Here is a 27,936-nt window from a genome sequence, read left to right as displayed (position 1 = left end):
ACAACTAGTCTCAGGTTGATCTTCATATCACGTGACCCTGTTCTTCAGCTATTTGGTTTGCTTGCTAATGCCTAAAAGTACAATTCATCACTGTTGCTGCAACTTATGAACAACAATGGAGAAAGTTTTGGCTTTAAAGGAAATGATGAAGAAACACGCTCCCAAGAGGGAGAATCTGGACCCTCGGAACTGGATGAAAAACGAACAAGTGAAGAAAGTTTATGATTTAATTTTTAACAAAGAGCCAGAAGAGGACACGGACAACAGTTTCGACCACAAAGAAATGTGTGAGTACACCGCAAATGTTAACAGGGTAAAACCAACAGGGACTAAATGTTTGGGGAAAATGTCTCGTGTACGAAGTCATTATCTTCCTTTTTACCAGCATGAAAATGTCAAGGACAGAAGGGAGTATAGCAGAGGGTATTCACTTCAAAATCTCATTTAATCTGTTTTGTTTTTAACATTTGAATGTATGTATTGCAGTACTGCAAACAGAGAAGCTGTTTATTGAAGCAGCTAAGAGCAATGATATAGCGGCAATGAAGATTCTTGGAAGGGGTTTAAATGCCAATGCAAAGAATGCGGTGAGTCCATGTTATTAAACTTCAGTACAGACAGAGGTAGTAAAGTAGCCCAAAATTTTACTCTAGTAAGAGTAGCGGTAATTTAAAATAATATTACAAAAGTAAAAGTAGTCATCCATAAAACGTACTCAAGTACAAGTAAAAAAAAAGTATTTGGTGAAAAAAGAATTCTTAGTAATATGTAACGTGAGTGACTGCTTAAGATGTTTTTTTTTTTCCTCAGCACAAAGTTATCATTTGAACCGCTATTGTTATACTGTACTATAACATATTACATAATCACATTAAGCCAAGAAATAAATTTTAAAAAAAAAAATGGAATTCCGGCGAGAGAAAAAAATTTACAGAAATTACGCATCATTTGTCCAAAGAGTATGAGTGCCCTCTAGTGGAGAAAACATATTTCCTACTATAAAACTAAACGGATCGTATCTCCGGTTTTCCTTGGTCAGTCGGTGCCAAATAAAAACTGAGGGAGAGAAATTAAAATCCACGCTTTCGAGTCACGTTGACGGCGGCGCTCTGTGTCAAATACGTCAATTTTTATGGTGCTTTAAAGATGCCACGTGATTGAGCAGGCTGGCGTGATCATAGAACGGCAAGCTTAAGTCTGGTATAATGGAGTTTCCTGAGCGAAACATGGGCGCACCCTCTTTGATAATTTCTGCCCCGAACTTCCGGTTTAGACAGAACAACATGAAGTGCGATTTAAGTTAGCAGTGCGTTGACAAAGTTCAAACTGCAAAATCAAACCAGAAGAACCCACAAAAATGGATTCAGCACGTCCTTGAAGCGCCTATGTAAAGTATATGGTTGGAAGCGGAATGTTGTGATCAGCTATGAGCTACAACACGCCAGGGTCTAACTACCTAAGTTAAGGATGTGCTTTAAACCGAAGGATCTATTATGTTTGTTCTTATCACTTTGTTGATTATTTGTTCACAAAATTATCACAGCCTGTGTTGACATGAGGTGTAAATTGATACGTCGGCCACTTGAGTGACCAAAATGAGGTGAAATTACAAATAATATTAATATAAAATGTAACAACTAGTGTAGCCAAAAGTAGCGGAGTAAGAGTAGCGTTTCTTTTTCACAAATCTACTCGAGTAAAAGTAAAAACTATGGCTTCGTAAAACTACTCTTACAGTACATTTTTCTCAAGAAGTTACTCGAGTAAATGTAACAGAGTAAATAATGAGTTACTACCCACCTCTGAGTACAGATGGCATAGTGTCACATGGACTTCCCAATTGTATTGTTTGCCACGCAGCATAATAGGACTGCCCTTCACTATGCAGTCGCCGGCAAAAACAAGGAAGCGGTTGAGCTGCTTCTACGGCGCAGGGTTCAAGTGGATCAGAGAGACAAGGTGGGCAGAAGCTGTGAAATGAGATAAAAAAATTAAAAAAAAAAAAAAAAACACTCAGGCCTCAAATGCAATTATCTGACTTAATTCCAATGTTTGTGTATGGCAGTTTGGTGTGGCACCCATTCATTTAGCTGCCTGGTTTGGCAGCTTGGAGATCCTGAAATTATTAGTGCGGGCTGGAGCGGAGCAGAAGGTTGAGAATGAGGTGATTAGAAGAAGTACTGTAAAAGAGCAGACTCACACCCCTGTCCGGTGTTTGCAAATACATCCTTGCGCTCTTATCTATTTAAGCTCATTCACTGCCAACCATGTCAGTTAAAACACAATTTGGGCATCTTTAGCTGTCGAGTGACAGTGAATGAGTTGATATTGTTATGGCCTTTTCATTACAAGAATCAAATTTTGTATTCCTCAATCCAGGAAGGACTAAACATCTTGCACTGCGCTGCCATCAACAATCACACTGAAATAGTGGATTATATTGTCAATGACCTACAAATGAAGGAACTGGATAAAGATGATGAGGTATTCCATGTGAATAGTAATAACCTTTGTAAGTCTAATTGATTCAACCATTTGGTGCATAATGGTCACTACAGTGGACAGCTACTGAAACGTACCTTTCTCTTTAATGCATTGGTTTCATAATAATAACAATAATACATTTTATTTGTAACGCACTTTACATTTGAAAAACAAATTTCAAAGTGCACATTGCCCATTGCCCTAAAAAAAAAAAAAAAAAAAAAAAAAATATATATATATATATATATATATACATATATATATATTAGGGCTGTCAAAATTATCTCGTTAACGGGCGTTAATTAATTTTTTAAAATTAATTACATTAAAATATTTGATGCAATTAACGCAGATTCCCCGCTCAGACAGATTTAAATGACAGTACATTGAAACGCTCACTTGTTGTGTTTTATGGAGTTTTGCCGCCCTCTGCTGGCGCTTGGGTGCGACTGATTTGATAGGTTTCAGCACCCATGAGCATTGTGTAAGTAATTATTGACATCAACAATGGCGGGCTACTAGTTTATTTTTTGATAGAAAATGTTACAAATTTTATTAAAACGAAAACATTAAGAGGGGTTTTAATATAAAATTTCTATTACTTGTACTAACATTTTTCTTTTAAGAACTACAAGTCCCTCTATCCATGGATCGCTTTAAGAGAATGTTAATAATGTTAATGCCATCTTGTTGATTTATTGTTATAATAAACAAATACAGTCCTTATGTACCGTATGTTGAATGCAGAGGTTGCGCGAGACTTTTTCGTTGTCTGTCATTTTGACTGACTGGGTCATAAAAATCCGGTCATAATCTATTTTTACCCGTCACTTAAATTTTTAAAATTATAATAATGACATATTCAATAGCAGTGTTGGTCAAAAGCGGTGCGTTACTTACTCAACTCTGAATAAATTGAAGAAACTACCAGCCATGTTGTGTCTACTCTCTGCTCTGTTGATTTGTCATCCAAGACTCGGGGTGCGTTCAGGTTTGAGAATAGCGCACGTACTTCTGACTCCAAGCTGTTTGTCCCTGCTCATTAGGCTACGTTCATACTACAGGTCTTAATGCACAAATCCGATTTTTTTGTCATATCCGTTTTTTTGGCGTGCCCGTTCAGACAGCTTTTGTCCATTGAGTCCATTCAAGTATTACGCATGCGCTCTAATTCGCACTCCGACACGCGCCGGTGCGCAGAAGCATCAAAACAAATGACAAGTCATCCGTCATTCCAGGGATATCATATTTTGCTTTTCAAAAGGAGGAGACAAATAACAGACATAAATAATCCCCGTTTAGGCTTATATTCACAGTTTATATGGATCGATAGCATGGACGCACTGTCCGTGCATGTAACACACACACATACGGGCAGTTTGCCCCGTCTCTCCAAGACGCTGCAGCCAGACCCCTCTCCCGACTCTCGGCCGTGTAGGAAATGTTGAAATATAGCTCACATAAAGCAGAGAGAAAATCGATCATTCTCATGCTTATCCTCAACCCATTTTAATTTTTTTTATGACTTGTCAAGCCCGGCCCTTCCCCAAAAGCCGTGTTCACTGCAAGCTAGGCGCTAATAACGCACAGCTGAAATCGGATTTGGGACACGGGACGGTACAGACCGCCGCGACAGTCTGGAAAAATGTGGCCCAGATCGGATTTGAACCACATACAAAAATGACCCAGATTGGATTTGAAATGGTCCACTTCTATGCAACTTGTCCCGTTCAGACCGTCAAGTCTGACTCGAGTCGGAAAAACACGAAAAAATTGGATTCGTGCATTAAGACCTGTAGAATGAACGTAGCCTGAGACAATGCTCTCCAAAGCTTCCTAATGTTTCCGTGTTTGCTACACCTGAATGCTAGTTCGGACATTTTTCCGAGTAAGGCCAACGACGTCATGCATCAAGAGAGACAATAGCTAATTAATATGCTCACTCGCCATCCTGTGGTCTGGTGTGAATTGCAACCTGTCAAAATGACGGATGGACTTCAGTTTTTTCCGTCACCGTTTTAGAAAACCGGTCACGACGGAAAATATTCGGTTAACGCGACCCCTGGTTGAATGTATATATCCGTCTTGTGTCTTATCGTTCCATTCCAACAATAATTTACAGAAAAATATGGCAAATTTTATAGATGGTTTGAATTGCGATTAATTGCGATTAATTATTTTTTAAGCTGTAATTAACTCGATTAAAAAATCGTTTGACAGCCCTAATATATATAAATAATAATAACAATAATACAAAGACGAAGAATAGAAGAGTAAAAGCAAAACAAACAGAATCACAGATAAAATCAGATACCAATCAGATAAAAATAAGACAGTCAAATAAAATTAGCCAGAATAAGCTTTTTTAAAAAGGTGAGTTTTTAGTCCTTTTTTAAATGCATCCACTGTCTGTGGGGCTCTGAGGTGGTCTGGGAGGGTGTTCCACAGACAGGGAGCAGCAGCTGCAAAGGCCCTGCCGCCCACAGTCTTGAGCCGAGTCCTGGGCGGGAGTAGACGGTGCTGTTGGCCTGACCGGGTTCTGGCTAAAGTATGTGATGTGAGGAGTTCGTTGAGGTAGGTGGGAGCTACACCGTGTAGACAGTGATGGGTGTGAAGGAGGATTTTGAATTCAATACGGAGGTGAACAGGGAGCCAGTGTAGTGTGTGAAGGATGGGGGTGATGTGCTCGTGTTTACGCACCCTCATCAAGACCCTGGCAGCGCTGTTTTGGACATACTGAAGCCTTTGTAGGCTCTTGCCAGGGATCCCGATGAGGAGTGCGTTACAATAGTCCAACCTGGAGGAGATAAAGGCATGGACGAGTCTCTCTGCAGCAGGACAGGAGAGAGATGGCCGGAGTTTGGCAATATTGCGGAGGTTAAAGAAGGACGTTTTGCAAATATAATTGATGTGATTGTTAAAGCTAAGATGGGGGTCAAACCTGACTCCCAAATTAGTCACAGAAGGGGAGAGGGAAAATTTGTGGCCAAAAAAGGAGACTGAGGAAATGGGGGCGGAACGGAGCTGGTGAGGAGTGCCTATGTGAATAGCTTCTGTTTTGGAGCTGTTCAGCTGCAAGAACTTATCACTCATCCAGGCCTTTATCTCCTCCAGGCAGGAGTCAAGGTGAGAAACATAGGAGGAGGGTGAGGAGGACGGAGTGACCTTGAAATATAGTTGTGTGTCGTCAGCATAACAATGGAATTGTATTCCATACCTGCTGATGGTTTCAATGGTTTAATTGCATAGCAAGGGCGTAGGTTTGCATAGGGACGATTGCTACATAACACTACCAACTTTTCAGGATGCACAAATTGTCCCCACCAACCTTTAACACTGGAACTACCAAGGGTGGATCAGTCGATACAAATCACTTTTGTTACCAGAGAAGGGTCATCTGACTCTAATCAGCATATCTTTTGTGAGCATTGAGATCCTCATTAGTCATTTCCATTCACACTTGCAAAACGCAGGGTTGGATTGCTCCAATTAGCGTGTTGAGTGCATGGCAGGGCTGCCTTGGCTTTGTCGGACAGTGGACCGCTCAGGCAGGCAATCAGGTGGACAACCTTTTTTTACAGTATGAACTGTATACTGAGGCTTGTGTTTGCTGTAAGAAAACAGCTGTTTGAGCTGCTGTGGAAAGTTCTTTGGTCATTGTGTGCTTCAACATGATAAACTGTGAACCTTGAATGAATGTTGGACTTGTCAAGTCAAAATAAAGGTGCTTGATGGGATTTGTCCCAGATGTGTTTAACAGTCAATCTCCTAAAATGTAGACGGTCTGGTTTAGTTACAGTTCTGGATGCTCGTCTTAGTTTCATGCCACATGGCCCTTTCATCATTTTTACGCTAACCCATGAGTTAACAAGTTTGGATCTGCAATTATTCAAGATGCTAATTGCAGCTATCCAGAGTAATACCCACTCCCAACCCCATTCACACCTAGGCTGCTCGATTGCTTGTTTTAGCGGTCTATTGTTTGACAAAGCAGTCAGTTTGGTATCGGGGTTATTTGACGCGGGACTTCCAGTGTTAAGCAACCTTATATGCATTATAAAACGAGTTCAGTTATACAGGTAGTTTTAGATTGTCTTCCCATATGTTGTAAGCATTGATGTTACCCTACCAGTATTAAGGTAATTATTTTCATTATGTTCAAACTTACATTTATCCCTTTTTTCACTTGCTGAACATGCTGGTCCACCCCGCCCTCAAATGCACGTTTGATTGGCTGATGACTTGACCCACCCCAGACACACACGCACACACGCTCACTCCCACAGCCCCAACAGAAATACATGTCGACAACACTCCGCCCCCTTCGAAGAGGAGTGATATTAAAAGTTTTTTTGGGTACAGCAGCAGCCACTGTAAATAATTTACAGTGTTTTTTCATTGCAAGCAAAATAAATAGTTATTACAACCAAAGCATTTGTAATTGCAATCATTTTCTTGGAGAAATTGAGCATCATCTGACAGAATTGCAGGGGTGCCAATACGTTTGGCCAGCACTGTATACAAGAAGCAGCTCACAAACTTTTACAACCTTTTTGTGGCATGAACCCTTATGGGAAAATGCACATTCCAACATAGGATTAATAAATGTTGAATATAAAATAAAGTGCATTCCACTAATTGTTTCTTTTGTAGTCAGGCCATTGCGCATTTGCTATGGCAGCAGAGCATGGCTGCGTGCAAATGCTAGAAATGCTGATGGAGCCGTGTTACAACATGGACACCATGAAGCCCAACAAGGTTTGTGGTGTGTCATTGAAAGCACAGTATTTTTAAAAAATGGTTTACATGTCTGCGTACGTCATTGCTGTATCAATGCTCAAAGTCATAGTGACTTTAGTGCAATCCGCTCTCCTCCCTCTTTTCTGCCAGAAAGGAGACACGCCCCTGCATTTAGCTGCCAAGAACGGCCACTTGGACACAGTCCAACTGCTGCTGCAATGCTTTGATATCCGGGATGAAGTTAATACGGTACCCAATCATATGAACAAACCTTCTCTAGCCTCATGTGGTTTGTAGCAGTGTGGGTTCAGTGGATAATCCTTTGAAGGTGGGTGGACGAATTAAGAAAAATCCAGAGAATAATTCATCTGTGCTGTCTGAATTTGAAGTGAACAACCTCATGATTTGGTGTTCTGACCAAACATGCATTTACATTGTCATGACATAGATGGATCCTTTTCAGTTCTCAAGGGCCTTCTACTGATTTAACTACAATAATATGTACACATTTAAGACAATTAGTTACATTTCTCCTATCGCAATAAAAAATACAAAGCAATTTTTGGAAATTTTGTTGCTGAAACATTTGAGATAATTTAAAAGTTCTTAACAAAACCGCATATATAAAAGATGAGATAGTGCTCGATGTTTGCCTTTTGATCGATTTCTATCCGAATGTGCTTTGAAAATCAATATAGCAATCCATATTGTGATGTTATTAAGAGTATCTACTTGTATATTAGGAATAGGAGTTAAGTTTCTGGTAAAATATATTTCATTACACAGGGACGGAACTTAATTCCGCCATTAAGCTACGTTTTGGAGTTTTTGTGCTTGTAAAACTTCAGTTTACAGTGCAGTCAATTTTATTGCTTGTTCCTTTCCATTCTGCAGTTTTATATAAAACTGAGCAGTTAATTTTCTGCTTCTTTCTTTGAATACTGACTCAGATCTGTGTCTGTACTGTTTATTTATATACAGTAGGAGTGTTTGTGTGCGTGTGTGTATGGCGGAAAACACTCAGGTGACTTGAAGTTCCGCTCTGAGACCCCCAATTTGGCCAAATTTCAAAATTGTCCGATGTGCATGTGTGATACATCATTGGAAAGCTTAAAATCTCAATTCTCTGGGGGAAGAAAAATTTTGAACAGGAGGGCATTTAAAAATTTTTTTTTTTTTTTAAACAGCAAAACCCTAACTGGAGGTGAGAGCATGAAAGAGCACAACTAAAGACACCACGATTTTAACGAGATATTGTTGCGTATTTACCTTGTTTCAATCCAAAAACTCGTATCGCCGAGTGTCAAGACACAGCTGTGAATGGCCGCAGCTGAATGTTTTGGGGGATTTTAAGGGTGAAACATGGTAATATAACAAGGATAGCAAAAATCATAGACATCAAGGAGTGGTCGAGATTTTCTTTTTCATATATTTACCCTTTTAAACTCCCCCCCCCCAATTTTTCTTTGTTTGGATTGATTATTTATCATCTAACATATCGGGGAAAATGCGACAGTAACAAAAAAAAAAAATACAATTAAGCGATAATTATAAGGTAGATATCCATGACTTATTTACAGACACCATTTTTTTCATTGTGATGTAATTTGTTTAAAATACGTGTAAAGTTGTTTTTTTAACAATATATTAGACATTGATTAATAATTCTAAGCTAAAAATGACATTTTGAATAATAAATATAATTACCTTGTTTTTATGGCTGGGTTGAAACAAAAGCGGTTGCGCGACGTCTGTAAATGGGGGTTTCCAGGGTAAAACGAACAAATTAAAAATAGTTCGGAGCCATGAATGCGCCATGAATCTGCTATGGCAGCATATAGACATATTGTTCTTTCAAACACAACCGTTCTTTTAGCTTAAAATAAAAGAAGAACGGTGCAAGGGCAGAAACTGCTTTTTCAGTCTTGTCTGTGTCAGACAAGACTGAAAAAGCAGTTTCTTCTTTTGCAACCCTCATTAAAATAAACTGCTGTATTTTAAGCCAAAAGAACTGTTGTGCTTGATAGAATAACATGTCTATATGCTGCCATAGCAGAATCATGCTGCATTAAGCCCCCGAACAATTTTTTATTTGTCAGTTTTACCCCTAAAACCCCCGTTTACAGACGACGCGCAACCGCTTTTGTTTCAACCCAGCCATAAAACTCATTCGCTGCTAGGCCTTCACCGCGTACAGACACACTCTGAGCTCCTGAAGCACTCTCTTATTTTAACCGATAAGCGCTCAGGGCCAGCAAGCTCGACTCCCAGTATGGCTCCAAAGAATTTGAAACCTGGTGACTTGGATGAAATAAAATCCTCCATACAGAAGTTGGAGGTCTCCTTGACTGGCTTGATTCAAAACCAGAATCAAGAAATCGTCAGAGAGCTCCAGTTAATTCGTGCTGACAACGAGAAACTCAAGCAGGCGGTCGAGGAGAGAGATGTTCGCATCAAGAGGCTGGAAATTTTGGCTGACGATCTCGACCAGTGCCGACGCGCAAATGAGCTCATCATTTCTGGATTACAACTGACGCCTAGCCCAGGGGACACAGTGGTGCAACTGGCAATTGCTATGCTGAAAGAGTATGGAATAAACACGGAACCGCTGGACATCCGTCGCTGCCTTCTGCTCCCATCTGGGGGGAGAGGACCGGCGACGGTGCTCATGAAGCTGGCAGACCACAAGACCAAGACTGCCCTGCTTAACCAACGCCGCCACCTGAAAGGATCGAAGATTTCTTTGAAGGACAACTTGACTCGCCGAAATGCCGAAATTGCAAGAAAATCACGTCAACTCAAGAAAGCTGGGAAAATAGCTAACACCTGGGTCTCGGATTGCAGGATCCTTGTCAAGACTCAAGATATGAAGATAAAAGCTATCACGAGTCTTGACCAGCTAACTATAATAGCTGGATAACTATAAATACTACACAGTGGACCAGTATAACAACTCGTGGATGTGGACGGTAAGATGAAACTTATCAACGGCAGGAGTCTCTACAAGAATCTCGAACACACTAAGGATTAGGATTATCTACTAAAGATAACAAAGGCTCTGACTTTAATTTGTACGGACATAACATGACACGAATGAGTCGGGCATCTAAGGGGGGAGGGGGTGTTGCAATTATGATTGACAATCTCCTGGAATGTATTACAATTGAGCTCCTAATCCCCAATTGTAAAAACATAATTATCTACAGTGTCTACCGAGCTCCTGATTCAAATGTCTAGTATATGGAAAAGATACTGTATAAAACGAATAATAAGCATGTTTTCGTTGTGGAGACATTAATCTTGGGATAAAATATGTATAGCATGTTGTTTGATTTTATACATTCATGTCTCATGAAACTGTTACAGTGACCTTTGTGTGCGCCAATTGTTGCCGCTACTCACACCAGCTGTGATAACACAAAATCACTTTTGCCACACACATAGCCACAACAAAATGTTCCACAGCAAACAGATGCAAAAATGTCAGGGACATGACTAAGCCATACCCTTTTACGCCCTGAAATTAATTAATTGAGCTGCTTGACTGGACGCTAAGTTACTAAACTCAGATTGTTGATTGTGTTATTGTACAGTTTTGATGTATGTTCCATTCCATTCGGTTCCTTCGGGCAAATCATATCACATTTTGTCACTGTCAATGTTTGTCAATGATACTGATGATGATGACGACAATAAAATTCCATTCCATTCCAAAACAAAGGTAATCATATATTATTTAAAATTTCAGTCATTTTTAGCTTAGAATAATTAATTTATGTCTAATATTTCGTTTAAAAAAAAACGACTTTTAAAAAAATTATTCACTCGCATATTTTAAACTTTTAAACAAATGACGTCACAATAAAAAAAAGGCGTCTGTAAAAAAGTCACGGATCTCTACCTCATAACTATCGCTTAATTGTATTTTTTTGTTACTGTCGCATATTCTCCGACGTTAGATGATAAATAATCGATCCAAACAAAGAAAAATTGAAAAATAAATAAATAACGTTTAAAGGGGTAAACATATGAAAAAGAAAATCTCAACCACTCCTTAATGTCTGCATTTTCTGCATCGCGACCCTTGTTATATGACCATGTTTCACCCATAAAATCCCCCCAAAATCCAGCTCTGGCCATTCACAGCTGTGTTTTGACACTCAGTGATACATGCTACATGGAGTTGTTGGATCGAAACAAGGTAAGTACGCGATAATATCTCGTTAAAGTCGTGGCGTCTGTAATTCTGCTCTTGCGTGCTTTCACCTCCAGATAGGGTTTTGCTGTTTAGAAAAAAATATTTTTTTTTGAAAATGCCCTTCTGTTTAAAAATTTTCTTCGCCCAGAAAATTGAAATTTTAAGCTTTCCGATTACGTATCACAAATGCATATCCGACAATTTTGAAAGTTGGCTACATTAGGGATCTCAGAGCGGAACTTCAAGTCACCTGAGTGTTTTCCGCCATATACATACATATATATATATATATTTAGATATAGATATATACAGCATATAACATTTTTGCATCGGGAGAAAATACTGTTACGTTTTACTTGTAGACATACATTAAAGCAAGTACTTTTGTACCTTCACTTGAGTATTTTTTTCTTAGCTACTTGTTAGTAAAAAAAGTAAAAAAAAAAAAAAAAAAGTGATTACTTCATCCACCACTGCTAAAGTTCCATCAAGCCTCTAACGATAAATATTAGCTGTACCTCATCCAAAACCAACTGGGATAGGATATAAAGTAAACAACACTAATAAGAACATGTGGTACAAGAAATAAACTGCAGCACATTAAAAGACATCAGTCGGGAGAACTTTATATATGCTTTCCAAAGTATTACTACAACAGTGGGGACAGTCATCAACAACAACAACAAAATAAGGCAAAGTGACATTGCCAAGAACTGGATGTCCTTTCAAAATGGATGAAAAAAAAAAAAGGGGGGGGGGGGGGTACCATGAGTGGAGTGGCTGTCAAGGCCCCTCCAGGAATATTAACAGTGCAATAGGTATGACTAACGTGTTCTCATGGGTGATGGTTTGATGTTGCCGAGAGAGAAAACATATTGTAAAACAGTATAATGAATAATATAATTTAATGTGACTAAGCCCGTAAAACAGTTATGATAGCTCATTCTCAAAAATAACCTGAGTCAAAAATTTGCAATAGCAAATCAGTTTTTATGACTCCAATATAATTTGGCAGCATTTTAAGTAGGCCTAATGATAATATATTACCCCTCCACCTAAATGTTGTTTTACTTTATAGATACCAGTCATTTACAAACAAGAATTACACAATTCTGACTCCATCTACAGTGCCCTCCATAATTATTGGCACCCCTGGTTAAGATGTGTTTTTTAGCTTCTAATAATTTTTTTTTAATTCAAATAATATGGGACCTTAATGGAAAAAAAAAAAGAAAAATCCAACCTTCAATACAAGTGCATTTATTAAGTGGGGAAAAAAATCCCACATAAAGAAATAATTATTTGACATCAAATAATGTGTGTCACAATTATTAGCACCCCTGGTGTCAATACTTTGTACAACCCCCTTTTGCCAACAAAACAAGGTCTGGGGACTGAGATGGCCATGGGAGGAGCTTGATTTTGTGTCTGGTGAACAATTTCTGTGTAGATTTGGCCATATGTTTAGTGTCAATGTCTTGCTGAAAGACCCAGTGAGTGACGACCCATCTTCAGCTTTCGGGCAGAGGGCAACAGATTTTGATTTAAAATATCCTGGTATTTCAAAGCATTCATGATGCCATGCACCCTAACAAGGTTCCCAGGGCCTTTGGAAGCGAAACAGCCCCACAGCATCACTGACCCACCCCCATACTTCACAGTGGGTATGAGGTGCTTTTCAGCATGCGCATCTTTTGTGGCACGCCAGACCCACTTAGAGTGTTTGTTGCCAACAAGCTCAATCTTGGTCTCATCTGACCAAAGCACACGGTCCCAGTTGCTTTGGTCAGATGAGAGGTCAGACCTTGTTTTGTTGCCAAAAGGGGGTTGTACAAAGGCACCATTAATTAGTGTTAACAACAGCTTTAAAAAATTGAATTTGGTTCTTACTTATCATATTAATTTAAGTTGTACATTCGCATTTCCAGTGTAGGTCTTCTTGATATTCATCTTGTCATGGTTTAAGAGAGCTCCTCCATTTGATTGCTGATGAGTTCTTTGTGACAGGAAGGTGAGACTGCTCTGTACCAGGCTGCTGAGAACGCTCAGGAACACTGCGTCCTAGCTTTGTTGAAAGATGACTGTGACCCCAACATCCAAACAACAGTATGAGCACACACTCCCAATTGAAATCACTGCCCTAGTGGTACGTTTTTCATGGCACCGTAAAGCATCGGGTTGCAGCTATCGATCAGTTAGTTCGAATAATCGAGTAATCGGATTACGAACATTTAATGCGTTGCAGAATACATTTTGGGATAAGAAAAAAAAAGTGTTTATGCTTGCAATAATATTATGGCTTGCTAAGATTACACATTTTTAAAAGTGCATTAAATGTGAATAAAAAATAAAATTGCTGAGCGTTTCTTCAAACGATGCAGAATTGTGCTTTCATTTCACAAGAGCTTTAACTCATTTAACCCTTGTGGTAACATATAAAAACTAACCCGTAACGTACATATTTTACCAAAATGATAAATGTGTTAGAAGTGCAAAATCTAAGTAATTTCTGAATATTTTTTTAACTTTCAATCAATCAAAATGTTCCCTGGAGTCAGAGCTATCCATACACATATTTTTATTTTTTTAAATTTTATTATTTGCCCTCTATGGACAATAAAAGCAGTATTGTGCTATGACCAAAACCAATTATGGTGGATATATATAGATATATTATATATATTATATATATATTATATTATATATATATATAAAACAAATTTGAATTGGAAATTTTCATTTGGCATAATTAGAGCCTTGAATAAGTCAAAAAGTCATAACAACATTTTTTTCTGCATTCCCATTTTTTGACAGTAGCAGTTTTTGGGGCAAATACCCTGAAACGTACATATTTTACCAAAATGGTAGATGTTTTACAGGTGTGATAACCAAGTCATTTCTGAATATTTTTTTTTTTACTTTCAACTACTCAAAATACTCACTGGAGTCAGAGCTATCCATACACATATTGTTTTTATTTATTTTTTATTTCATTTTTTGCCCTCTATGGACAATAAACGTAGTACTGTGCTATGACCAAAACCAACTATGCTAGATATATATAAATAAACAAAATTTAATTGGAAAATTTCATATGGCAGAATTAGAGCCTTGAATAAGTCAAAAAGTCATAGCAACATCATTTTTGGGGGTGGGGAGAACTTGCCAGCAAGACCCACAAATACACACATGCCTCTACTCACAATACTGATCATATTCCCTGCCGAAAGGAAAGTCTGGTTGCAGGCCTGTGCAACGAAGTGCGATCATGAGTGTAGAGGTGTAAATAACTCTCAAGCCACATTTTTGCCATGCACACGTCATTTGAGACGCAACTGAAGCAATTGATGTGGTAATCGTGGGAAATGCATTTTTACACATCAGGTTTACAATAGATCAAATAATATGAATTATAATGGAAGTCTATGCTACCATTTTGGTAAATTTTGTACGTTACATAATACATTTTTCAAACTCCCAGCTGCAATGGTTTAGAAACGTAAGCATGGTGCCATTTGGGACTTCAGCACATATTACACACTCCCTGGAAATTTTAGCCCCCTAGTGTTTTTTTACGTTGTGTTTAGGCTTTTGCATTGATTTAAACATAAAATTCCCCAAATTTACCAAAATGTTAGATGATGGCGCATAAGGGTTAAAAATAAACTACCTGGGCTTAGAAATAAATGGAAACAATAAATAAATGAGGATCTAGGCACAGTCCAACAGAAGAACAATTGGCTAACTTGCATAGCAAAATTCCGCTAGCTTAAATGCTAACAAAAAACATTTTTTTTTTTTTACAATGCTCTCAATAAATCATTTATTCATATATCCCCACCAAAAACCTGCTAAATATACTTCTACCCTGCCCCAACAAGGCTAAATATACTTCTAAGCTAAATAACGCATGCATAAACAAACATTAGTTCAAACAAAAACCTACCTTATGTTGGGAGCTGCTGGATTCAGCCATGTTAGACGACTATTCACTGTTGCCACAAGAGGGCAGTCTATTCACCCAAATCAATTAAACTAAATGCAACACTTTCAAAACAAACCATTCACAAGAGCTTTAATGCATTTAAAAATGAAATACGTGAGCTTGGAAATAAATGGAAAAAAATAAATAAATGAGGATCTAAGACGAAGTACAGTACAACAAAAGAACAGTTGGCTAACTTAAATGCTATAAAATGTATAAAATGCAAACTTTTTTTTTTTTTTTAACAAAGCTCTCAGCAAATCATTCATACACATATCCCCACCACAAAACTGCTAAATATACTTCTACCCCACCAAAAACCTGCTAAGTATACAGTACCTCTAAGCTAAATAACGAATGCATAAACAAACATTAGCTCAAACAAAAACATACCTTACGTTGGGAGCAGCTGGATTCAACCATGACGAGTAATGGCATATTCACTGTTGCCACTAGAGGGCAGTGTATCCACCCAAATCAATCAAGTTAAATGCAACACTTTCAAAACTAACCATTACAATGTCACTCTAATAGCGTACCGCACGTAACACGTCACCTTTGCTCATTAATATTCATGACGTTAGCAACTGTTGCTCGGGGTGTCAAACTTGCATTTGTCCCTCACGTCAGATGCAAGTAAATAGTGGCTAGGTGGGTCAAACTTGTGTTTGTCCCTCATGTTAGATGCATGTAAATAGTGTACGAACGGGATGTTTACTGAGCTAAACCTAGCAATTCTGTCCAAAATGATGTCCCTGGTGCCAAATTCACTGGTAAAGATGTGGAAGAACATTCAAATGTTCAGTTAAAGAGATGGCTTGAGTGTCGAGGGCTGAAAAAGCCGACCTGATCCAGAGGTGGCTATTTTATCGACCTTTTTCTTGTGTGCATTGCTTTCCGCCACTGACATTCTATTTTAACAAGCTATCCTTTACCACCATATGCCCAGTCTTTCTTATATATCATATACTCTGGTTATCTTACATCTCTGACCGTTGTTGGGGTTAATTTATATTGCTATTTTTGTGTAGTATTTTGTGCTACTCAGTGACAGCCAATTAACACTTATTTTTTCATTAATAACAAATCTTAATGCTATTAATTTATTTACACTTCTCCCTTTCTAAAGTCGTTTCTTTACAACATTCGTTTCTTTTCAGGTCATTCATTGTCAGACAAGCAACATGGAAAAACGCCACGTTAAAAAATAAGTAAAAATATTAGGGCTGTCAAAATTATCGTATTAACGGGCGGTAATTCATTTAATTAATCGCGTTAAAATATTTGACGCAATTAACACACATGCCCCGCTCAAAGAGATTAAAATGACAGCACAGTGCAATCTCCACTTGTTACTTGTTTTTTTTGGAGTTTTGTCGCCCTCTGCTGGCGCTTGGGTACGACTGATTTTATGGGCTTAACCATGAGCATTGTGTAATTATTGACATCAACAATGGCGGGCTACTAGTTTATTTTTTTAATGAAAATTTTACAAATTTTATTAAAACGAAAACATTAAGAGGGGTTTTAATATAAAATTTCTATAACTTGTACTAACATTTATCTTTTAAGAACTACAAGTCGTACCATAAGTTGAATGTATATATCCATCTTGTGTCTTAATCTTTCCATTCCAACAATAATTTACAGAAAAATATGGCATATTTTATAGATGGTTTGAATTCGATTAATTAATTTTTAAGCTGTTATTAACTCGATTAAAAATTTTAATCGTTTGACAGCCCTACAAAATATCAAATGGCTTACCTCTTCGAGGCAGGCTGTGGCAGGCAACAGATCAGCATTGTCATCTGTAGCACCATGGCCCCCAACAAAAGGTTTACTGCATATAAAGGTGAATGGCTTCACCTTGCTAGCGTTAAACTGGTCTTTTGGACGTCCTCACAAGTTGCTCCATTGTTCACAGCTTCGGGAAACGTATGAAAACATCCTTCATATGTCGTAATGACTAAAGTCGTTTCTACAAGTTCCATAGCAGCAGTGTTTACTCGGCATGTTCTTTTTTGAAAGATTACCGGAAGAAAACAAGCAGTACTCGCATGGGTTGTATGCGAGCGGGCTTCTATGTTGACCCCCTTCTGGTTTACGATGGTGACGTCATGCAGCCTTGCGGTCTAAAAGTAGCATTCGTGCGGTACGCTATTAAAAGAATCCTCGAAGCAGCAAAATTTCATTCAAAGCTTTTTTTTCCCTAATCGAATTACCCGAGTTAATAGATTGTTGCAGCACAATAAATTATAGAGATTAACTCTTTGAGATACATGTTTTATGAAGAACAAAAAAATCTAAAGCTATGGGGGGGTGCTTTATTGCAGACAAAATACTGTGCCCTTCACCCAGCTTCAGAGAGAGGAGATGCATCTCTTGTCCGACTCCTCTTAGAATATAACGCCAACACAGACTTTCAGAATGAGGTAAGTAAACAGACAACGCCCACTCACTTCGTGCGAACTAATGGTTTCAACACGCTCATAAAGGACCTAGAGACTCCTCTTCACTTGGCTGTGAAGAATAGCCACCTCCCTATCATTCGTTTTCTATTGGAAGCAGGATGTGACTTTCAAATCACCAACAAGGTAAAATCAATCCCATGAATGACAAATTTGTTCAAAGCAACCGCATAAGAACATGCTTTTTGCTATGCATGTTAGAGATCTCAGACAGTCATCCATCTCGCTGCTGAGCTGGCAAAAATAGATGTGGTTGAAATGCTACTGAAAACTGAAATTGATCTTACAGTGGTGGACTGGGTAAGTATTGCCACTTCAATGTTGTAACTGCGTTACTATTGAAAAATTGAAGAGCATCACATACAGTGTATCACAAAAGTGAGTACACCCCTCGCATTTCTACAGATATTTAAGTATATCTTTTCATGGGACAACCCTGACAAAATGACACTTTGACACAATGAAAAGTTGTTTGTGTGCAGCTTATATAAATAGAGTTAATTTATTTTCCCCTCAGAATAACTCAAAATATAGCCATTAATATCTAAAACCCTGGCAACAAAAGTGAGTACACCCCTTAGAAACTACATCCCTAAAGGTCCAAATTGAGTACTGCTTGTCAGTTTCCCTCCAAAATGTCATGTGACTCATTAGTGTTACTAGGTCCAGGTGTGCATAGGGAGCAGGTGTGTTCAAATTTGTAGTGCAGCTCTCACACACTCTCATACTGGTCAATGAACGTTCCACCATGGCACCACATGGCATAGAACTCTCCGAGGATCTTAAAAGACGTATTGTTGCGCTACATGAAGTAGAGTAGAGTAAGTTTGAAGTAGAGTAAAGGCAGTTCTGGATAATAGTGGTAGCCACGCAAAATATTGACAGTTGACATGTTGTACGTACGTTAATATTGACAACATTCACAAAGTGTTGTACTCACTTTTGTTGCCAGGGGTTTAGATATTAATGGCTATATTTTGAGTTATATATAGGGGAAAATAAATGAACTCTATTATATACAGTGGGGAGAACAAGTATTTGATACACTGCCCATTTTGCTGGTTTTCCCACTTGCAAGCCATGTAGAGGTCTGTAATTTGTATCATAAGTTCTCTTCAACTGTGAGGGACGGAATCTAATACAAAAATCCAGAAAATAACATTGTATAATTTTTAAATAATAAATTTGTATTTAACTGCATGAAATAAGTATTTGATACATTACAAACTAGTAAATATTTCGGCTCTTAGTTTTTTTAAGAACCCCTCCTGTTCTCTACTCATTACCGGAAGTAACGGCACCTGTTTGAACTTGTTACCTGTATAAAAGACACCTGTTCACATGCTCAAACAAACAAACTCCAACCTCTCCACAATGGCCAAGACCAAAGAGCTGTGTAAGGACATCAGGGATAAAATAATAGACCTGCACAAGGCCGGGATGGGCTACAGGAAAATAAGCAAGTAGCTTGGTGAGAAGGTAACAACTGTTGGAGCGATTATTAGAAAATGGAAGAAGTTCAAGCTGACGGTCAATCTGCCTCGTTCTGGGGCTCCATCACCTCGTGGGGCATCACTGATCATGAGGAAGGTGAGGGATCAGACCAGAACTACACGGCAGGACCTGGTCAATGACCTGAAGAGAGCTGGAACCACAGTCTCGAAGAAAACCATCGGAAACACATTACGACGTCATGGATTAAAATCCTACAGTGCACGCAAGGTCCCGCTGCTGAAGCCAGTGCATGTCCAGACACGTCTGAAGTTTGCCACTGACCATCTGGATGATCCAAAGGAGCAATGGGAGAAGGTCATGTGGTCGGATGAGACCAAAATTGAACTTTTTGGTCTAAACTCGGCTCGTCGTATTTGGAGGAAAAAGAAGGATAAGTACAACCCCAAGAACACCATCCCAACCTTGAAACATGGAGGAGGAAACATCATTTTTTTGGGCTGCTTCTCTGCCAAGGGTACAGGATGACTGCACCGTATTGAGGGGAGGATTTATGGGGCTATGTATCGCCAGATCTTGGCTGACAACCTCCTTCCTTCAGTGAGAGCCCTGAAGATGGGTCTTGGCTGGGTCTTCCAGCATGACAACGACCTAAAGCACACAGCCAAGGCAACTAAAGAGTGGCTCCGTAAGAAGCATCTTAAGGTCCTGGAGTGGCCTAGCCAGTCACCAGATCTGAACCCGATAGAAAATCTATGGAGGGAGCTGAAAGTCTGTGTTGCCCGGCAGCAGCCCCGAAACCTGAAGGCTCTGGAGAAGATCTGCATGGAGAAGTGGGCCAAAATCCCTGCTGCAGTGTGTGCAAACCTTGTCAAGGACTACAGGAAACGTTTGGCATCTGTAATAGCAAACAAAGGTTTCTGTACCAAATATTAAGTTCGATTTTTGTGATGTATCAAATACTTATTTCATGCAATTAAATGCAAATTTATTATTTAAATCACACGTGATTTCCTGTTTTTTTGTATTAGATTCCGTCCCTCACAGTTGAAGAGAACTTATGATTCAAATTACAGACCTCTACATGCTTTGCAAGTGGGAAAACCAGCAAAATCGGCAGTGTATCAAATACTTGTTCTCCCCACTGGAAGCTGCACACAATTAACTTTTCATTGTGTCAAAGTGTCATTTTGTCAGTGTTGTCCATTGAGAAGATATACAGTACTTAAATATCTGTAGAAATGCGAGGGGTGTACTCACTTTTGTGATACACTAATATGTGAAAGTGTTTTACGGAAAATCCTCTTTACTCCAGTTCTGACCTGTCCAATTAATATATTTTGCTGCACGTTTTGGACTAGCAAGGAAAGACTGTGCTCGGTGTGGCGGCCAGAGCAGATGAAGTGATCATTGTGGATATGATAATCAAGGCAGAACGATACAGGGCATGGAAAACGGTGAGACATTTTCCCATTTCTGTGCAATTTTGACTCGAGCTCATGTTTGATCATGAAATTGTAGGTGAATGGCACTACCAAACGACAATTTATATTTCATTTAATGGAGATTTCCACATTGATTTTCATTATGCTCAAATAATGACATTCCTATTGCAAATGCCCACATCTTGCAAAGCTGGCATTTATCAACCCACTGACAGGATTTAATAACTTCTCCAGGCCCACCCAGATTGGAATGAGAGTATTCACAGCGAGAACCCGCTAACATTCAAACTGGACCACCGAAATGAGACCAAGCATATTCGCTCCATTATCTGGCGCTTAGCCTATGAGCTCCTGAAGCCAAGAGACTGGAAGCGTCTGGCTGAACACTTGGGATTCACGCTGGAGCAAGTGTCAGCTATCGAGACACAGTGGACAGGTATACACGATTTAATTCCAATTTAATTCAGCAATGAAATAGGGGAACCACGAATATCAAACACACAAAACCAAAGCCGCGACATTCAAAAATTTAAAGTTGCTGCCGAATAAAATTTCGATTATTTTTTATTCAAGTATAACCACAAAAAAAAAATGGCTATAAATTCTCAAATTTTACGCTAGATGCACAAAAATCACCATATGCAGAGATAATCACCCATATTTTCAGGATCAATAGCAATATTTAACATTAGAAATGTCCCGATCACGTCATTTTCAAAGTATCGGAATCGGCAAAAAAAATATCGGCCATGCCTTTTTTTATATATATATATATATATATCTATATTTTAATTAAGTCGCTTTCTAATTGTAATTAATGTTACAGACATAATATGTTACACTCATCCAAAGTCTTTAGTTTAGGCCTAAGGTAGGGTTATCAAAAATATCCCGATAACGGCGGCAATTAATTTATTTAAAAATGTGTCACGTTAAAATAATTAATGCAATTAACGTATGCGCTGCACGACCCTCTCACTCATTGTCGCGCTTAATCTGTAATGACGCCGTTTTACCTATATAGAGAGATAAAAGGCAGCGCTAAATGAGGAGAAAGAATTTTGGCAGCCTTTAGAGCCTTTCTTTAATTTGCTAAAGCCTTGCAATCCCTCTCTCTATGGTTAGAAATATCATGGGAAGCAATGTGGGGAAACAAGATGGCAATTGATCTTTGTCTTTACACCATCTTTACACAAGTTATTTCCCAAAGCAGAGAAGATATATCCATTGGTAGAACGACGCACAGTCATGGTTCCACTTCCCATCATGCATTGGAGCATGGCTGCAGTATCATTTACTGAAAGCTCAACAAATACACTAGATGACAATATTTAGTCACAATATACAAAGTCACAAGTCTTTCTATCCGTGGATCCCTCTCACAGAAAGAATGTTAATAATGTAAATGTACTTATGTACTGTATGTTGAATGTATATATTCGTCCGAGTTTTATTCGTTTTTTTCTTAATGCATTGCCAAAATGTATATGATCGGGAAAAATTATCGGGAATGATTGGAATTGAATTGGGAGCAAAAAACAGCAATCGGATCGGGAAATATCGTGATCGGCATATACTCAAACTAAAACGATCGGGACTGGGAGCAAAAAAACATGATTGGAACAACCCCATTTAACATATCATAGAAGTCCTAAAATAACTTAATAACTAAAAATAACTTTTTTTTTTTTTTTAAATTCAGTGCAAGTTTTCAACAGCTAATAAATCAGTTTTCACATCAGAAACTTAACACTTGAGGAAAGCATGCAGAATCATCTTAAATTTACTCAATAAAAGCAAAATTTGAATTTTTCTATATACAATCAAAACTTATTTGGGTTGAATTCCGATGTTACTATTGCCTCAGCATGGAGGCACGTCTTGCTGGCTATCTGGCCCTCGTTGTTTTTACATAAAACTAGGGCTGTCAAAATTATCGCGTTAACGGGCGGTAATTAATTTTCAAAATTAATCACGTTAAAATATTTGACGTAATTAACGCACATGCCCCGCTCAAACAGATTAAAATGACAGCAGTGTAATGTCTGCTTGTTACTTGTTTTTTGTTGTTTGGCGCCCTCTGCTGGCGCTTGGGCCCAAATGATTTTATGGGTTTGGGGAGTGAGCATGGTGTAATTATTGACATCAACAATGGCGGGCGAGCTAGTTAATTTTTTGATTGAAAATTTTACAAAACGAAAACATTAAGAGGTGTTTTAATATAAAATTTGTATAACTTACATTTATCTTTTAAGAACTACAAGTTTTTCTATCCATGGATCGCTTTAAGAGAATGTTAATAATGTTAATGCCATCTTGTTGATTTATTGTTATAATAAACAAATACAGTACTTATGCACCATATGTTGAATGTATATATCCGTCTTGTGTCTCATCTTTTCATTCCAACAATAATTTACAGAAAAATATGGCATATTTTATAGATGGTTTGAATTGCGATTAATTACAATTTTTAAGCTGTAATTAGCTCGATTAAAAATTTTAATCATTTGACAGCCCTACATAAAACAAGTAAAAAGCATTTTTTTTTGTATGGACGCAGAAATGTCTAAATTCCTATATTTTTCCCAAAAATATGGGCAGTTGGCTGAAAATTACCTGATCATTTGAATGTAAAGTTATGCTACTGTGTTTGGATACAACATGGCAGCCGTCACAAAACAAAGAGCTTGTTAAGTTAAAAAATCTTGTAAATAAATGCGTACATCCTGGAATTTCTATAGATGTGAACATAGAAAAGTCTAGAGTCTTGGTTAAAAGCAAAAAAACGGGCAGTTATCATTCATTTTACGTAAATATTTCGAGCTAAAATTACGCTATTGTGAAATCCAATGTGGTGGCCAGCACAAAACAAAGAGCTTTTTAAGATGAAAATTCTTGCAAATACATGCGTACATCCCGGAATTTCTATAGATATGAACATTGAACAATCTAGATCAGACCTGTCCAAAGTCCGGCCCGGGGGCCAAATGCGGCCCGTGGTCAAATTTCATCCGGCCCCCAGCCTCTGTCATAAATTCAATAACGTCTGGCCCGCACACAGACTTAATAAATTGGTCAGCAGTACTGCTGCCTGCATATGAAGTAGCTTACACACTAAACGCTGCTCCTCATTTACCCACTAAAAGGCAGCAGCACTCTAAGCAACATTATCCCGCGTTACCCTTTATTCCACATTTCTAAAATGGCAACAATCAACAAAAAAAAGAAAGTTGACTGTGACGGCTGACGCTTCAAGGATAGGTGGAAATTGGACTACTGTATTTCTTCTCTAAAATATGCAACAACTGTGTCTGCGTCATTTGCAAAGAGACAGTCGTTTTTAAAGAGTTCAATGTGAGGCGATATTAACAAACAAGACACGCTGACATGTACGACAAGATTACAGGGAAGATATGTAGCGAGAAATTGAAGCAACTTGAAGCTAGTTTAATTTTACAGCAGCAGCATTTCGCAAGAGCCCGAGAGTCGAAAGAGAACGCCACAAAGACTAGTTGCGAGATTGTTGAAATAATTAATTTAGGGCTGTCAAACGATTAAAAATTTTAATCAAGTTAATCACAGCTTAAAAATTAATTAATCGCAATTCAAACCATCTATAAAATATGCCATATTTTTCTGTAAATTATTGTTGGAATGGAAAGATAAGATACAAGACGGATAAATACATTCAACATACTGTACATAAGTACTGTATTTGTTTATTATAACAATAAATCAACAAGATGGCATTAACATTAAAATTCTGTTAAAGTGATCCATGGATAGAAAGACTTGTAGTTCTTAAAAGACAAATGTTAGTAGAAGTTATAGAAATTTGATATTAAAACCCCTCTTAATGTTTTCGTTTTAATGAAATTTGTAAAATTTTCGATCAAAAAATAAACTAGTAGTTCGCCATTGTTGATGTCAAAACACCAAAAAACACAAGTAACAAGTGGACATGACACTGTGCTGTCATTTTAATCTGTTTGAGCGGGGCATGTGTGTTAATTGCCTCAAATATTTTAACGTGATTAATTTAAAAAATTAATTACCACCCGTTAACGCGATAATTTTGACAGCCCTAAATTAATTTAAAAAATAATAATAAAGCAAATGTGACACATAGAATGGCTTGCTAAAATTTGCTTAAATATATTGTCATATGTAAAGGCCAAGATCGGCCCTCCACATTTTTACCACACCAAATCTGGCCCCTTTTGCAAAAAGTTTGGACACCTCTGATCTAGATTCTTGAGTAAAAGCAAAAAAAAAAAAAAAACAGCCAGTTATCATTCATTTTATGGAAATATTTCGAGCTAAAGTTGGGCTTATTTTTCCATGCGTTTTTCCACAACATTTCAAAGTACATGCATGGGCTATTTTATATAATAATTACCTTGAATCCTCGACCAAATCACTCGTGACAATCCTGCCTGCTTGTTTGCAGTAAAACTTTCGTCCTTTTTCCACCTAAATCCGGCATTCGAACGCAGTGTAAGAGTTTAACACAGTGAAAGCCAAACACTCTGCCTGGGTCGGCCCCCAACGGGAAGGTGTGGTGCAATGTTTGTGGGAGCCGTCTTGTCAACTGATAGTGAAATCTATGACTAGGTTTTGGACTAGTTTGCCCCCAATTTACAAGGTTTATTCCACTCTTTCAACTGCTAGCCCTCTTATCTAATTGGAGAAGAAACTGGTTTGCTTAGTGGAAGGTTGACTCGCACTTAGTATGAGGAAGTATAATAGAGCTACAGATAGCATAGACGGCGCAGATAATACAAAAACATTTTCCTCATTAAATGCCATGAAAATACAGGTAGTGAGGGTTACGACGTACCCGACCTACGTGATTTCGACTTTACGACGCCGGAGTCTCGTACATATTTGCGTACACGAAGCTACGAAGAAGTCGCACAGCCCGGGTGAGAGAGAGGGTATTACAGATTATAGATGCAAGCCTCGCGCGCACATTTGTTGCTTGTGAAGTGCTTGTGAAGTTTCCACAAAGACAACACCTTCTGTACTGTTTATTTTGAGTTTCAATTGTGGTCGAAAACTTGGCGCGAGTTTAATGTGATTGTTTTTGATGATGTGCGGACGCTAACTGATATATGCTAACCGTTTGTGTGGATTGTTATTGCTGTATCAGCAGCTAGTGATAAACGCACATTTGAATTGCTGTTATTGAAGATGACGCCGACTGAATTTTTATTTTAGTTTCATTTTGCAATTGTTGATGTGCAAACCACGTCTGACATTGTCCTTCCCGAGCTTAGATCGCTGTCTAGCTAGGACTTAGCTCAAAACATCTTTGCGAGGAGAGTACAATGACGTATAATACATGTTTTTGGATAGTTATTTTGAGATTTGAGAGGTATTTACTTCGGGGTACATAAAGAGTTCATTCTGACTTACGCAGAAATTTGGGTGACGTTGCCAGCGTGGGAACTGAACTCATTCGTAACCCGGGTACTACCTTTAGTATGTGATGCAAGGATGCGACAATAAAATGAGAATGTAGACATGAAAACAACAAAAGGAACAGTGTGAAATCAAGTTTTTTTTTTTGTGTGTGTGTTTTTTTTTATCATTTACCAACATGAAAATCACCAGCAAAAGGAAAAATTATTTGTAGCCAATTTTAAATTTGAACGGGATTTCACTTAGATATTAGCTCGCTAGCTTACCTGTATCACTTTTGAATTACTCCCTATGCACACCTGTACCTAGTAACATTAATGAGTCACATGACATTTTGGAGGGAAAATGACAAGCAGTACTCAATTTGGAAATTTAGAGATGTAGTTTCTAAGGGGTGAACTCACTTTTTTTGCCAGGGGTTTAGATATTAATGGCTATATTTTAAGTTATTTTGAGGGGAAAATAAATTAACTATTATATAAGCTGCACACAGACTACTTTTCATTGTGTCAAAGTATCATTTTGTCAGTGTTGTCCCATGAAATATACTTAAATATCTACAGAAATGCGAGGGGTGTTATATTTTCTATGAATACCCTTATATTTGTTTTTCTCTTCACAGGTCAGCACAGCTACAGAGAACATGGCAACAGGATGCTGCTGATCTGGTTCCATGGAGCGGAATTTGCCGTGGAAAGTCCTATGATAGAACTTTATAAAGCCCTTTTCCACACAGGATATGGCACAGTTGCAGGTATTTTATCGGATATATTTTTAATGGGCTTATAAAGGAATGTAAAAACAAGCATGGACCAGTTTGAATCTTATGTTTTCCCTCCCCTCTTGTCTTACAGATAAGATTAGGATGGGCTCAGACAATTTCAGCAGTAGGAGCTGCAGCGTCTCATGATTGTGACATGCGAGATCAAGATTGCTTTTGTGTTAATATTACTTTCAAGACACAACTCTAAAATAATTTAATTTGTAAACAGAAAGCACCAGATCATGTACAAACTTTGGTTTGCTGCTCAATGACACATTCAAAATATGCAATGCACGTTTTTCATTATATCAAATTCATCATAAATTAAGAAACAAATCTCATTAGATAAGTTAAAAGTTTTACATGTGTGGATCGCACCACAAATATCAATTAAGTTCCCAAGAATAATTGCTTGATTTCTCTTGCTCCATTCCTCTAACAAAAAGGAAAACTCACCTTTCACCAGCTGAGTTACATCTGTAGTAGTATTGTTGCATAGTAAGTAAAATCCTTCATTTTAGACTAAGCTAGTTTGTCTGATGTGTGTATATGCTTATATTATTAATCTACTACTTTGATGGAAGTGTTGGCGTTTGTTTTGGCGGAGGTCTTTACAACAGTGGGCGTGCGTGGAGCCTGTTGGGAGGGGCGAGGACCTTTGGCTGTAGAAACCTGACCAATAGTGTGCTTGGAAAAAAGACAGAGGGAAAAAAGCAACATAAAGATGCTGACACACAGAGAAACATTTCATATCATTAACATTCCATACCTCTGTAATAGGTTGATGGCGTTGTATGACAATGGTGGTCATAGGTGCGGCCGCACCCATACTTTGGTTGTTGCGTATACTCTTACCAATAAATGGTTGTGCTGTGATGCGAGCCTTGACAGTTTTCTCCGCTTTCTGTTGGCCAGCTGTAACTACGCGCCCAGAGGTCTATGGAGGCGATTTGCATTTAGCATGGATATTA

The 27,936-nt window shown here is 38.2% G+C and overlaps 2 protein-coding genes across 6 annotated transcripts in view; one reads left to right on the top strand and one right to left on the bottom strand.

The window, feature by feature from the left end:
* Nucleotides 1-91: 91 nt before the first annotated feature.
* Nucleotides 92-27,907, top strand: ankdd1b (ankyrin repeat and death domain containing 1B). The gene is made up of 15 exons (XM_057831268.1): nucleotides 92-287; nucleotides 487-587; nucleotides 1,861-1,959; nucleotides 2,066-2,164; nucleotides 2,380-2,484; nucleotides 7,138-7,242; nucleotides 7,375-7,473; nucleotides 13,430-13,528; nucleotides 17,744-17,842; nucleotides 17,906-18,004; nucleotides 18,080-18,178; nucleotides 20,692-20,787; nucleotides 21,010-21,211; nucleotides 26,825-26,956; nucleotides 27,057-27,907. Exons 1-15 carry the CDS (start codon nucleotides 116-118, stop codon nucleotides 27,110-27,112), a joined length of 1,662 nt encoding a protein of 553 aa, XP_057687251.1. The 5' UTR covers nucleotides 92-115; the 3' UTR covers nucleotides 27,113-27,907.
* The window catches only part of poc5 (POC5 centriolar protein homolog (Chlamydomonas)), a 43,378-nt gene continuing 36,030 nt past the window's right edge, over nucleotides 20,589-27,936 (bottom strand). For all 5 annotated transcript variants that reach the window (XM_057831264.1, XM_057831267.1, XM_057831266.1 and 2 more), the window contains 2 exons: nucleotides 27,735-27,902; nucleotides 20,589-27,652 (listed from right to left, as the gene is read on the bottom strand). In XM_057831264.1, coding sequence (XP_057687247.1) covers nucleotides 27,527-27,652; nucleotides 27,735-27,902 — 294 coding nt within the window. In that variant the 3' untranslated portion in view covers nucleotides 20,589-27,526. The remainder of the gene's footprint in view (nucleotides 27,653-27,734; nucleotides 27,903-27,936) is intronic.

The sequence above is a fragment of the Corythoichthys intestinalis genome, chromosome 3 (genome assembly GCF_030265065.1).
Source record: "Corythoichthys intestinalis isolate RoL2023-P3 chromosome 3, ASM3026506v1, whole genome shotgun sequence".
Taxonomy (NCBI): Eukaryota; Metazoa; Chordata; class Actinopteri; order Syngnathiformes; family Syngnathidae; genus Corythoichthys; species Corythoichthys intestinalis.
Note: the sequence above shows the minus strand (reverse complement) of the source record. Positions and strands in the feature narration are given on the sequence as shown.